Raw genomic sequence first — 13519 nt, 5'->3', positions numbered from 1 at the left:
GTCGGACAGACCGACGGACAGACAGCCTAGGTCAAATAACTCACCTTTAGTACCATCATTGGATTAAAATCTTTCATTTGACACCTCATTTGTCATTTTATCTGGTATATTGACGGAGGAGTTGTGATTACAGACAGACGGACGTGGATAATTCAAAGTTTTCACATTTTTTTAAAATTGGGTGAAAACAAAAATAAGTGATCGCCGACATGTCCATAATATATCGATGTTTCCTCGTATCGTTATTCGCGTGGTGTCCGCGTCTTTTGCTGCATCTGGCGGGCACAGACGCATAACCCACCAGTCAATTCCTGCGAGCCGGGCGATCGCTTAGTCGTCGAATATATTGAAAGCGCCTCGCACTGAGTTTATGTCGCGTGTTCTCAACAACGAATATGGTGTAACCGGTCAGCTGTTGTTGTGACAAGCAAGAAGTCAGTGTGATAATAGAAAGTATACGCAGGATGACGTTTTTGTCCAAGTGCGCCAGGAAAGCGTCGACCTCTTCTGGTCTACCAACCTCTACAAGTGGAAGCAAAGAGACTGTCAAACCGAAAGCTTGGTTTGTCACAATGTGAGTACTCCTACTGAGTAGGTAAATAATCATACGTTTAGAAAGAAGTGCCATTGTATTCAAATCTGCTTATAGAATACCTTGTACTTGTTTTATTGTTTTTTGTTATTGTTTAATTTCTAGAAAGAATTAAGTTTAGATTTGGTATTTAAATATTAGTAGTTACAAGTGTATATCTTGCAAACTTATGGCAACTTGCAGTACTTCTTCGTTTTCCTTCTTGTATGTAGGCTTTAAAGCCTGTTTCTGCTTCAATATTAGCCTCCTAAATTGTTTAAATTATCGCACCATCTTTTTCTTGGTCTGCCAATACTTCTTCGTCCATTTGGTGTCTTATCTCGTGCTATTCGTAATAACCTATCCTCTGCCATTCTACTAATGTGTTCGTTCCACTCCGGTTACCATTTTGTCACCCATCTGTTTATATCTTCTAAATTGCATGAGCTTCTTATGTTTTCGCTTCTCTCCCTATCCAACAGAGTTTTCCCTGATATTCGTCGAAGCATTTTCATCTCATTTGTTTCTAGTAGTCGTCTCGTTTTAGATGTGTAAGGTCTTGTCTTCGCCGTGTATGACAATATAGGTCTAATTGCTGCTTTATAGATTCTTGCTTTTGTGTCTTGTCTCTTGTCTTAGGTGTTTGTTCTTCCGGATTGTGCCATTAAGAGATCCCGCCGCTTTACTTGCTTTTAAGCTTTGTTGTCGTACTTCCTCTTCAACATCTCCGTAACTGGTTATATCTATTCCCATATATTTAAACTTTGTTTCCTGCTTGATTATTTTCCCATCAATTTCTATTTTACCTCATAGTGGGTATTTAGATGTTGTCATACATTTGTTTTTTTCTGCTGATATTGTCATATTGTATTTCTTGGCTGTTGTATTGAAGATGTGTGTTAATTTTTGGAGATTGTCTTCTCTCTCGGCGATTAATGCGGCGTCGTCTGTATAACATAATATTTGGATTTCTTTGTTCCCCATTCTGTAACCATGACCTTTACGTACTGCTTCTCTTATTTTGTCCATTATTATATTAAAGAGCAGTGGGCTTAACGAGTTACCTTGTCTGACTCCGCTTTGTACTGGTATAAACTGTGTTAGTTTTCCATTTATCTTTGCCTGTATTCGATTATGGAAGTAGATGTTTTCGATTGTTTGTTTAATATTGATTGGTATGTTTCTTCTTTACATTAAGTGTAAGACGTCTTCGACTTGGATACGATCGAAAGCCTTTGTCAGGTCTATAAAACACAGATATACTGGTTTATTGTACTCGATGGCCTTTTTTTTCTTGAACTTGAAGTACAATATTGATAATTCAAATTATTGTTGACGATATTATTGATGTCAACAGATATAACCAAATATTTGGCTATATTATTGACCATTGCAAATGATCTCAAATGGTATTTTATTATTTTTGTATTACAGAAAGTTGGAAATAATATGAAAATAATAGTAAGTAAAGCTGAAAATAGGACAAAACCTCGAAATTTTTACAGAATGGACCGATTTGCTTGAAAATTTGAGAATAAGTAGTGGATATATCTAATATTATGCCAAAATCTAATATTATGCCAAAAGGCGCTTTTACCATGGGGGTGGTTGCCACCTAATCTAGGGGGTGGAAATTTTTATTACATTTTGACCGCAAGACTTGGTAAAAACATTCATTATAAGCAAAAAAACGTTCTATACATTTTTTGATAAAATTAATAGTTTTCAATTTATTCGCTATCGAAAGTGTTAGTTTGATATCGAAAAAATCAATGTTTTTAATCAGTTTTCTGTTAATAACTCAAAAAGTTTTCGTTTTATCAAACCAACTTAACTTAACAAAAATGTACCTTTTTCTTTAAGACCAATAGTAATCGAGCTATACTTTTATGTTGGCTCTCTTCGTCAAATGCTAAATATTGTAGTTTCAAAGTCAAAGGACGGGAAAACTATGCATTTTTCGAGGATAACTTGTTGAAACTAATTTAAAGTATTTTTTCTACAACCGTGTTAAAAATGCAATTTTTAGCACTCCATAGGAGCGTTAAAAATGTTACTTCAAAGCACTAGTGCTTTAAAATTTTTAAGGCACTGCAGTTAAAAGTGAATTATTGTCAAATTGTGAAACGTCAAAATATTTTTGTCAAACGACAAAAAGGTGGTTTAAAAGGTTTTTTAAAATTTAATTTAAACTGCATTATTGCATTTTTAACACCTTTGTAGAAAAAAAAACTATTAAAATTTGTTAGAATATACAGCAATAAAAGTAAGATGTTATTCTATAGTTGTTATGATTTACGTATTGACAGTATAGGCAGTTTTGATGTGATGTCAAGAAAAATATAAAAATGGAATGTCAGTCAAGTTCAAGTAAAAGTTTTTGTAGATATTGTTCTGTAATTGAGAACGAATAAATTATAATTGTTGATATATAAGACGTTTGTAGAAAAAATATTGTATGATATATGTACGTGTTAAAAAGTACATTTTTAAGGCACTCATGTGAATTGCAGAATTCGCTTCGCTCATTCTGCAAACTTTCACATGCGTGCCTTAAGGTTGTACCTTGAACAATTAAATCATAAATAACTATAAAAATATGTATCCCCAGAAATAAAAAAAATCTCTAGCTAAAAAATTAAGTGACTTATAGTGAAAAGAATGGCAGTCCCTATTTTTTTTAGCAAAAAAGTGATCGTAAACGACCCCCTAATCACCACCCTAATTAAAATTTGTCATTGACCTGATTTGGTTTTCTTGATTTATGTATTGTTAATAGGTTCTAGAAGTTTGATCGGCTTAGAGTGATTAGTTTTTAGAAAAATGGAGTTAATAGCGAATAAACGAGTTTTTGTAGTTTGGTAAAAAATGCCCTTTTCTTCAGAATAGAAAGATTAGCATCAGAGATACGAAAAAATATTTCAATATGAAATTGTAGCTTATTTAATTCCCAGGAACATGGTTTTTCTGAATTTTTTTTCACGGCAAAAATTAAGTGAGCTATTGGCAATTAAAACTTGTAATATCATGCAAAAACCACCTTTACCAACCCTTTCAATGCCACCTCTTTTTGTGACTGAGAATTTTAAAAGGATTTAATATTAATAGCCTTATAAATCTTATAGAAACCTACAAAATTCTTTTTTAACGAACTTTCTAAGATAAAAAATAAAAAAGTTACGGTTAAAAAATCAATATATTTTTTTGAAAAAAAAAGGAGAAATCCAATTGGAAGCATAATAATGTAAGTTAGCGGTGTTTTTAGTCATTGGCCTTATTTATTTTTCTTTATTTATGTATTATTAATAGATTCTAGAAGTTTGACGGGCTTATAGTCGGAGAGATAGAAGCGGATTTTGTGCGTGATAAGTAATATGGAAAAACTATACGGGGATATGTTGAATTAGTTGTGTACATGACTTTCACCAACTACCGGAAACCAGAGTTGGGGCCGAGGGTATTTATAAGGGGTCAAATTCGCGGATTTTATTATTTTTTTTTATGACGCTCATGATCGAGATAGTGCACCAAAATTTGGGAATAAGTAGGTCATGACGTAAATAAGTAAAATCTCTAGGGGCGGAACGCTGCATGGCCTACAAAGGGGTGGGGGTAGGAGTGAATATAAAAAATATAAAGGGTTTTTTGCAACGTTCGTGATTGAGATAATGGACCAAAATTTTGTAATAAGTAGATCATGACATTACTAAGTAAAATCCTCAGAGCCGGAAACCAGAGTTGGGCATGAGGGTAGTTATAAAGGGTCGAAATCGCTGTTTTTATTATTTTTTTTTTGTGACGCTCATGATCGAGATAGTGCACCAAAATTTGGGAATAATTAGGTCATGAGGTAACTAAGTACAATCTCCAGGGGTGGAACGCTGCGTGGCCGATAAAGGGTTGGGTGTAGGTGTGAATATAAGGGGTTTTCTGCGACGTCCTAGATTGAGATAGTGCACCAAAATTTGGGAATAAGTAGACCATGACTTAGCTAAGTAAAATCCCCAGAGCCGGAAACCAGAGTTGGAGATGAGGGTAGTTTTAATGGGTCAAAGTCGCAGTGTAAAATATTTTTTTTGTGGCCCGGCACAACATTTGTCCCCCACGCAGCGTTCCGCCCCTGGAGATTTTACTTAGTAATGTCATGATCTACTTATTCTTAAATTTTCGTGCATTATCTCGATCACGGACGGCAAAAAAAACCCCATATATTTTTATACTCACCCCTGCCTACCACCCCTTTGTACCCCAAGCAGCGTTCCGCCCCTGAAGATTTTACTTAGTTACGTCATAACCTACTTACTCCCAAATTTTGGTGCACTATCTCCATCATGAGCGCCACAAAAAAAAATAATAAAAACCGCGACTTTTACCCCTTATAACTACCCTCGTCCGCCCCTCTGGTTTCCGCCTCTGGGGATATTACTTAGTTATGTCATGGTCTATTTATTCTCAAATTTTGGTGCACTATCTCAATCACGAACGTCGCAAAAAACCTCTTACTTTTTTTATATTCACCCCTGCCCCACCCCTTTGTCGGCCACGCAGCGTTCCAATCCTGGATATTTTACTTAGTTACGTCATGACCTACTTATTCCCAAATTTTGGCGCGCTATCTCGATCATGAGCGTCGCAAAAAAAATAATAAAAAACCGAACTTTGACCCCTTATAACTAACGTCCTTTCCAACTCTGGTTTCCGGCTCTGAGGATTTTAATTATTTATGTCATGGTCTACTTATACCCAAATTTTGGTGCACTATCTCAATCACAAATGTCGCAAAAAACCCTTTATATTTTTTATATTCACCCCTACCCCCACCCTTTTGTCGGCTATGCAGCGTTCCGCCCCTAGAGATTTTACTTAATTACGTCATGATCTACTTATTCCCAAATTTTGGTGAACTATCTCGATCATGAGCGTCATAAAAAAAATAATAAAAACCGCGACTTTGACCCCTTATAACTACCCTCGGCCCCAACTCTGGTTTCCGGCCGTTGGTGAAAGTCATGTACACAACTAATTCAACATATCCCCGTATAGTTTTTCCATATTACTTATCACGCACAAAATCCGCTCCCAGCTCTTAGACTATTAGAATGATTAGTTTTTAAAAAAACTGAAGTTTAAAGCGAATAAAGAATGTTTGCAATTTGGTAAAAACTGCCATTTTTTTTCAGAATAGGAAGATTAGCATCAGAGATACGAAAAAATGTTTAAATATGAAATTGTAGGTAATTTAATTCCCAAGAACTTAGTTTGATAAAATTTGTTCTAAGGCAAAAATTGAGGGAATCGTAAATGAGTATACCATCGAAAAACATTTATTTTTTAGATATAAAACCAACACTTTCGATAGCGAATAAATCAAAAACTATAAAAAAATGTATTGAACATTTTTTGCTTAGAATGAATGTTTTTATTAAGTTTTGAGGTCAAAATATAATAAAAAATTCCCACCCCCCGAGATGGGGTGGCAACCACCCCCATGGTAAAAGCGCCTGTCGGCATCATATTGATTTTGATCCATGGACTATCCACTACTTATTCTCAAATTTTCAAGCAAATTGATCCATTCTGTAAGAATTGCGAGGTGAAAAGCTTTGGTTCCTGTACTAATTTGCCAGGGCCGAAATTTCTTTCGAATTTATAAAATACATAAGTCAATTTTTAATTATTAATTAATTATAGCCAGAACAAAATTAGATCGGACACCCCCTGTTTTTTATAATTGTTAACATACTAAATTACATATCCAATAATTTTTATCCATCACAGATCAGTGCAGATCGACCTTATATTGTATCTTAGACTAAAATGACCAAACAGAAAAATCGTTATTATAATGGAATTTGTTGAACTTACATCTAAACGTTGGTTGGCAATCTATACTGTTAGATATTTCACAGTCCATGTCATTCTATACATTTATGAATTGTCATTGTTAGTAAATAAAAATTATATTGTACAAACTTTTATGCGTAAACGCTAATCTTCTTAAAACCAACAATTTAGTTTATGTATAGTGTATATTATGATTATTCTGTGGAATTGGCTAAAATCCCAAAACCACGTAATTTTATTACATAGACACAGACTATTCAAATTAGGTTTTTCGATGGCGCTATGTCTCTGCCTCTAGTAAATCATATAGGCCTGGATCCGGGCTACCAAAAAAAGTTGATTAATAGCAAGCTGAAAATTTGTTAATAGCTTAACGGTGTCTAGTCGGACAAACTTTGATATATGGGAATACTGGAACAGAGGAAGTTTTAATTGTGGAACAGGATACAGGTTTCGAACATCAGATTACGAAAATGTCTCATGTATTTTGTCGGACAGAACTTCCAATTGTTACCCTTACCCAAAATTGATTTGTTACCATTTCATTAAACTCTCATGCAACAATCAGACTGCTAACTAACCGACATAATTCTTGTCATTTGAAATGTTCTACATGTGGGACTTATTAAAACGCCCAATATATTTGTCGGCAAAATTTTTTTCATATATTATGTAAAGTTTGCCATTGAATAAACCTAAAAACAACCTGCAAGTTTTCACAATCATAAACTTGTCAGGATGGTACGTTCCACAATTAAAATCACGTTCCACAATTAAAACTTCCCCTTTTCCAGTGCTCCCCTTCATCAAAGTTTGTCCGACTAGACACCGTTAAGCTATTAACAAATTTTCAGCTTGCTATTAATCAACTGTTTTTGGTCCGGGGTATCCAGGCCTAATATCTTTTCTATCCACTTTATTAAATAGTATCTGCGCTATACTTCCATCACAGTTTTCAAGAAAAGTTTTGATCAATAATTTATTATATTTATTGGAGAATAGATTTTCCTTTCTTATTTTTACTTTAATACTACAATCTTTTATTGTTGCGTTTTATTTTCGCGGTCGTTGTTTGTTAACAAAGAAACTGTCTCTACCACTGTTAATTGTATAATTACCCTAATTATTTTTTTTATTCGACCTACGGGTAGATCCCAAACATTTCGTTTATGGAATACTGACAAACTTGAATAGAAGAATATGAGGCGAATAGAAAAATAAAATCAAAACGTAAACTTAAATGTCCCCACAAAAAATGTCGAGTAGTGTTAAAGCCGGAGATCTAAATGGCTACTCTATGGCAACTCTTGGACCAATCCACTTCCCGGGATAATTTTGATGTAACAAATCTCTCACGTGGAAATCCAAACGTGGTTGATCCCCGCCTTGCTGAAAATATAAGTCACTTTCATCAATCAAAAAATTTCCTTGACCATCCAGTTGGTTGTCCACACTATCAACCATTACAGATTCGATAACGTTATCCAAAGGTTCCAAATAATTTTCATCCGTCAAATTTCTTTCAATGAATACTGGCTATATTGGTTATTACAGCTATATTGGACCAGAAGATTGGTTAAATAGCTTGGTAACTTGAAAAAGCGACGTCACAAACAGTACAAAGGAATACAGATCCATCCTCTTAATTTGCAAGTCAGTAATGTGTATATGAGTTCGCTGAAGATGCCTATTTCGTCTCTGTGACATGTATAAAATATATCCTCCTTGTACGTGCAATGTGATGGTGGGATAGATATAAATGATATTTATATTGATATTGACTGGATAGTTTTTTATTTTAATTCTGTCTTTTTATTTACGTTATAAACAGTTTTTATGTGACACCATCTTTGAGTTTATTTCAAAACATGTAATATTCCCGAAATAGAGTTAAAATAGTTTCTTAAATTCCTTCCCGCTATTTACGGCTGTTTGAAAACAACGCTGTAGTATTTTTTTATATTCTGAGAGCAATTCACTTTAAATTCAAGTCAACTATTTTGATATAAAACGTACGTCAGTTTAATTATATAAGACCCATTGTACAATGAGGAATTTTAATAATTTTTTACGGATGTCCATAAACAATATTTCGATTATAATAAATTTGTTCTGGTTGATATTACGTTCCTCATGTTGCCCAATGTGATTCAAACTATTTGTTGAACGTTGGACTCCAGTGTTAAAACTAGTAGCATAAAAACCGATAGAGTTTAAAGTTTGATTCCGACGAGTTCGTGTAAAGTAAATCCTTATTGTAAGTACAATTATTTACCTGAATTAAAACCTTAATTTTTTGTTTATATACAGGGTAGGCCAAAGAAAACAGTCCACCTCGGTATTTGGCAGTAGTTATTTAATTTTAAGGAACTGCCGGAACTGGTCGATTTTTATTTTTAAATTACAATTTTTTGATATATATTTCATACTAGTGACGTCATCCATCTGGGCGTGATGAAGTAATCGCCAATTTTTTAAGTGGGAATAGGGGTCGTGTAGTAGCTCATTTGAAAGGGTGTTTAATTCTTTGTTCAGTAATATAAACATGAATATCATTATTTATACAAGGTGGCCAAAAAACTATTTTTTTAATTAAATTAATTGAATAAAAAGAAGAATGTATGTAATTTATTTAACGCAAAATACATTCTATTGATCTCAAAAAATAGAAAAAAAAATGTTTATTTGTGAAATAAACATTTTTTCTATTTTCTGATAGCAGTACAATGTATTTTGAGATAAATAAATTACATACATTCTTTTTGCGTCAATTAATTTAATTCAAAAATTATGTTTTTGGTCAACGGTCAACCTGTATAAATAATGATATTAATGTTTATATTGCTGAATAGAGAATTGAACACCCTTTCGAATGAGCTACCACACCACCTCTACATATTTCCATTTAAAAAAATCATCGGTTACGTCATCACGCTCAGATGGATGACGTCACTAGTATGAAATATACATATGCCAAAAAATTGCAATATAAAAATAAAAATCGACCTGTTTCGGCATTTCTTTAAAATCTAATAACTACTGCCAAATATCGAGGTGGACTGTTTTCTTTGGCCCACCCTGTATAATACTACATATTATATTCTTGTTATTAAATTACATTTATATTATATTTTTCTTGTTCACTTCTGTGTTACTTCCTGTCAGCCTTGCCAGTCGCGTCATAGATATTTTATTTATGAACGAGAGCTGTTGGGTTGGAATTCTGATCAGACTATGGCATCGTTTGGCATTCTAAACGGTTTTACAACTTCCAAATACATCATCAGTTATAAGGTATTAATATTTGGTATGCATTTAAACATATCAAAAACAAAGATCTTGATATAGGAGACTACAACACATAACAGTCATCCACACATAACCACATTGACCGGTTTGAGATTGTGTGTTCATACTTATATCTGGAATCATTGAACACAAACAAAGGGTCACTACAGGAAGAAATAAAACGTAGATGTGATCTAGTAAAAGTCGCCGTAGAAAATTTGTCCAAAAATTGGAACGACTCTCAAATTTGATTAAGACAAGACGAAAATAGAAAGATACACTCCACTAAAATCTTCTGTTGAAGAAGACTTACGAATTCTGTGAACCGACCACAGGACAAATAATTCAATTTGAAATGAGGGAAAGGTAACCAAAAGGCTTTCCAGCTAAGTCCATCTCCAACAATTTATATATTTTGGACATATTGTGAGAGCAAACACAGACAACATGGAAATACTTATTATCCAAGAAAAGGTAGAAGAACGAAGATCACGAGAAAGATCTCAACAAGATGATTCGACCAAATTACAGAAATATGGGAAAGACCATTGCATGGGTTAAAATAAATGACCAGAGACAGAGTTCTTTGGAAATGGACAATACACCACATCACGATGACCATTACACTCCTTATGGTAGTGTTGCCCAAAACCAGTCTTGGTCTTGTTCTTGCGTTTTTGCAAGACCAAGACCAAGGCCGCCTAATTTTAGCAAGACCAAGAACAAGACTGACCGTGCAAGATTTGAGTAAGAACAAGACTAAGCCTGTGAGCGTCTTGCAGTTAGAACTCATTGTCGTTTTAGGGAGTATACTGCCGTCCTAAGCCAAAAGGGCGTATCTCAAAATTTTTCCATTTTTATATTATGGTTCTTAAGGACCCCAAATGCAATGTTTAACCTATCTCCTAAGCGAAAAAGACGCATTTTAACTCCAGAGTGCCTAAAATTGGTAATAAAATTAGACGCATCTATATGAGTGCTTGTAATAAAAAACCGATAAATCGCAATAACTCAACAACTTAAAATATTGAGAGCGTCTTTTTGGCTTAGGACGGCAGTATAGTAGTTCGGGTATATGCTTAGAGACTCTATGATTAGCAAAAAAATATGTATCAAAAATTTAGAAAATTGGACTTATGCGCATTACGAACAATACCATAAACATATATAACGAATCAAAATATCGATTAAAATAATACTTGACGCATTGAGACGTACTCACAGTCCATAATTACAATGTAAAAATAAAATATTTTGTATATTCTTTCCCAGCAGACGACTTCTTCTCTCTGAAATTAATTGTCCAGATTTTAAGCATAGCTGCCCTCTAATCATAAAGTTGTAATGTCTTGATTTGCGAAGCCGACATTAAAAATTTGTCACCTTAGCTGATAAAAAATATAATAAGGTTAGCATACCTACTGTTAAGGACACCCACTCAATAATTAAATTTTTTGATTTTTTAGTTAGTAGGAATATAAATATTATGTATATCTTCTCGGCCTATCGTTTCCTCCGAGTGTGCGATGAGATCATTCGGTTAAACAAAATTCGCTGAAAGAGCGCGGCTAATATTCAAAAATAACGAGGCAAATCAATAACAGATCATGCCAGCTACCGTGTTAACAAAATACTGAATTATTTAAAGTATGTATGTATACACCGTTCTTAGGCGTCAACGCCCTTCGGTAGGGATCTATGGAGGAGTATCACCAAGCCGGAAGCCCTTATCCCTTCCCGTACCGCTCCTCCATAGGCCGATCAGACGCCAGTTTATTATTTAAAGTAACGATATATAATTCTCGGTTTGGTATTCGGTACTTAGGGTATTGGCTAGTACGAGTATAATGTAACGAGTACATAGTTACTTTTTCGATATCACTAAACGTCATTCTCAATTGAGCTTTCTTTAGAGTCTAATGTAATAATAATTGATTTTCATCTAATCCCTGTTCTAGGAGTGATAAAAATTTGACATGGACATGAATGAAGAAGATTCAAATAGTTCTAGTTGGAGTAACGAGAGTTGGAGTCATAGATCTAAAAGACCCAAAAGCAACTTTAATAAGTTTTTCGAAATAATTCATGCATCTTAAATTACTTTGTGTAAATTGTGCTAACCTAGAAAGATTCAAACCCCATTAGGCGAGCGGCAGCAACCCCTAAAATTATGTTACCCCGACCACGAAAATCAACTTTAAGGTGAATGACCAATTTTGGTGGTTATTTATGTTTTCAAGGTCGCTTAATCTGAATATATGAAGTTTATTTTTATCTAGAATTAGTGGAACATGTTCAAAAACCAAATTTTATGCAAAAATGCGAAAAATCAATTTTGATGATTTTTTAAATTTACCTCCCTGTATCTTTGGTAGCTGTAAATATTTCCTCTTGAAAATTTTACTGTGTCATCTTTGAAGTATTTAGATAATAACGGGTTCGTACAAAATGCTTATACAAATTAAAAAGAGTTGTTAATGTTTAAACATTTTGTTGTCAGATTTCGTTAGTTTCATGTTTACTTAAAAAAGTTAAGCGACAAACTTTTTAGATTATAATTTTAACCAACACTGCAATAAAACATAATTCATGAAGAAGTTTTCTCGAAAATTTTAAGTTAAAATACGAAATAGAAAAAAAATTATGTGACTTTATGGACGAGCGGCACACAACAAAAAATGCTTATTTCTCGAGATATTGTGTGGTGTGTGATGACCACGGTGTGGTGAATGTCCAATTTTGGTCATACTTTATGTTTTTGATGGTACTGAAAACGAAAATTGGGTTTATTTTGAATTTTATGTGGGGGAACATTGGAAAAATCGCAAAAATTACCCTAAAAATAAAAAGAAAATGAAATCACATGTTTCGCGTTTAATAACTCGGTTCCATTTTAATATTTTTTTCTGAAATTTTTTGTAATATATATTTCTTAGCTTTTTAAAGACAATGGTACCTGCCTCAATATTTCTGTCTCATTATAATAAAAGTTATGAATTGTTTAAAGTGAAAGGTGCAGATTCCTGAATTTCAAAGTTTAATCGCAAAAGTTGAGTGACAAAATTTGAAATTTAGCTTTTTATTCAAGTTTATATTAAAATATAGGGTGCAAAGAACAAAATGTTTTATAGAAAAAAATAATGCAACTTTTAATTTTAAGAAAAACTTGATTTCGTTTTTTTTTATTTTTAAGGCAAAATTGCGATTTTGACAATGTTCCTCCACCTAAAATTCAAAATAAACCTTATTTTTGTTTTCAGCACCGTCAAAAACATAAGGTAAGACTAAAATTAGACATTTACCACGCCGTGGTCAGTATCTCGAGAAATAAGCGTTTTTTGGAAGAGTGCCACTCGTCTCTAAAGTCACATACCTTTTTCTTATTGTATACTTTGACTTGAAATTTTCCAGAAAACTTCTTCATCAATTATATTTTATTGCTGTCTTGGTTAAAATTATAAACTAAAAAGTTTGCCGATCAACTTTTTTAAGTAAACATGAAACTAACGAAATCTGACGACAAAATGTTTCAAAATTAACAACTCCTCTTTTAATTTGTTTAAACATTGTGGTCAAAGCTCGTTGTCATCTAAATACTTGAAAGATGATACAGTAAAATTTTCAAAAGGAAATATTTACAGCGACCAAAGATACAGCGAGGTAAATATGAAAAATCATCAAAATTGATTTTTCGCATTTTTGCATAAAATTTGATTTTTGAATGGTCGCTTTTTAGATTTCTAAGCCTCAAATTAGGGGTGTGCCGCTCGCCTGCATCCGGTGTCAGTTGTTTAAGACATTTATTAATTTGGTTGG

The 13519-nt window shown here is 33.4% G+C and overlaps 1 protein-coding gene across 2 annotated transcripts in view; it reads left to right on the top strand.

Annotated features, from left to right (window-relative positions):
- The first annotated feature begins 300 nt into the window (after positions 1–300).
- Positions 301–13519, top strand: part of LOC126883284 (uncharacterized) — a 314814-nt gene continuing 301595 nt past the window's right edge. For both annotated transcript variants that reach the window (XM_050648628.1, XM_050648627.1), the window contains exon 1: positions 301–574. In XM_050648628.1, the coding sequence (XP_050504585.1) occupies positions 465–574 (110 nt within the window). In that variant the 5' untranslated portion in view covers positions 301–464. The remainder of the gene's footprint in view (positions 575–13519) is intronic.

Source organism: Diabrotica virgifera, chromosome 4 (assembly GCF_917563875.1).
Source record: "Diabrotica virgifera virgifera chromosome 4, PGI_DIABVI_V3a".
NCBI lineage: Eukaryota > Metazoa > Arthropoda > Insecta > Coleoptera > Chrysomelidae > Diabrotica > Diabrotica virgifera.
Note: the sequence above shows the minus strand (reverse complement) of the source record. Positions and strands in the feature narration are given on the sequence as shown.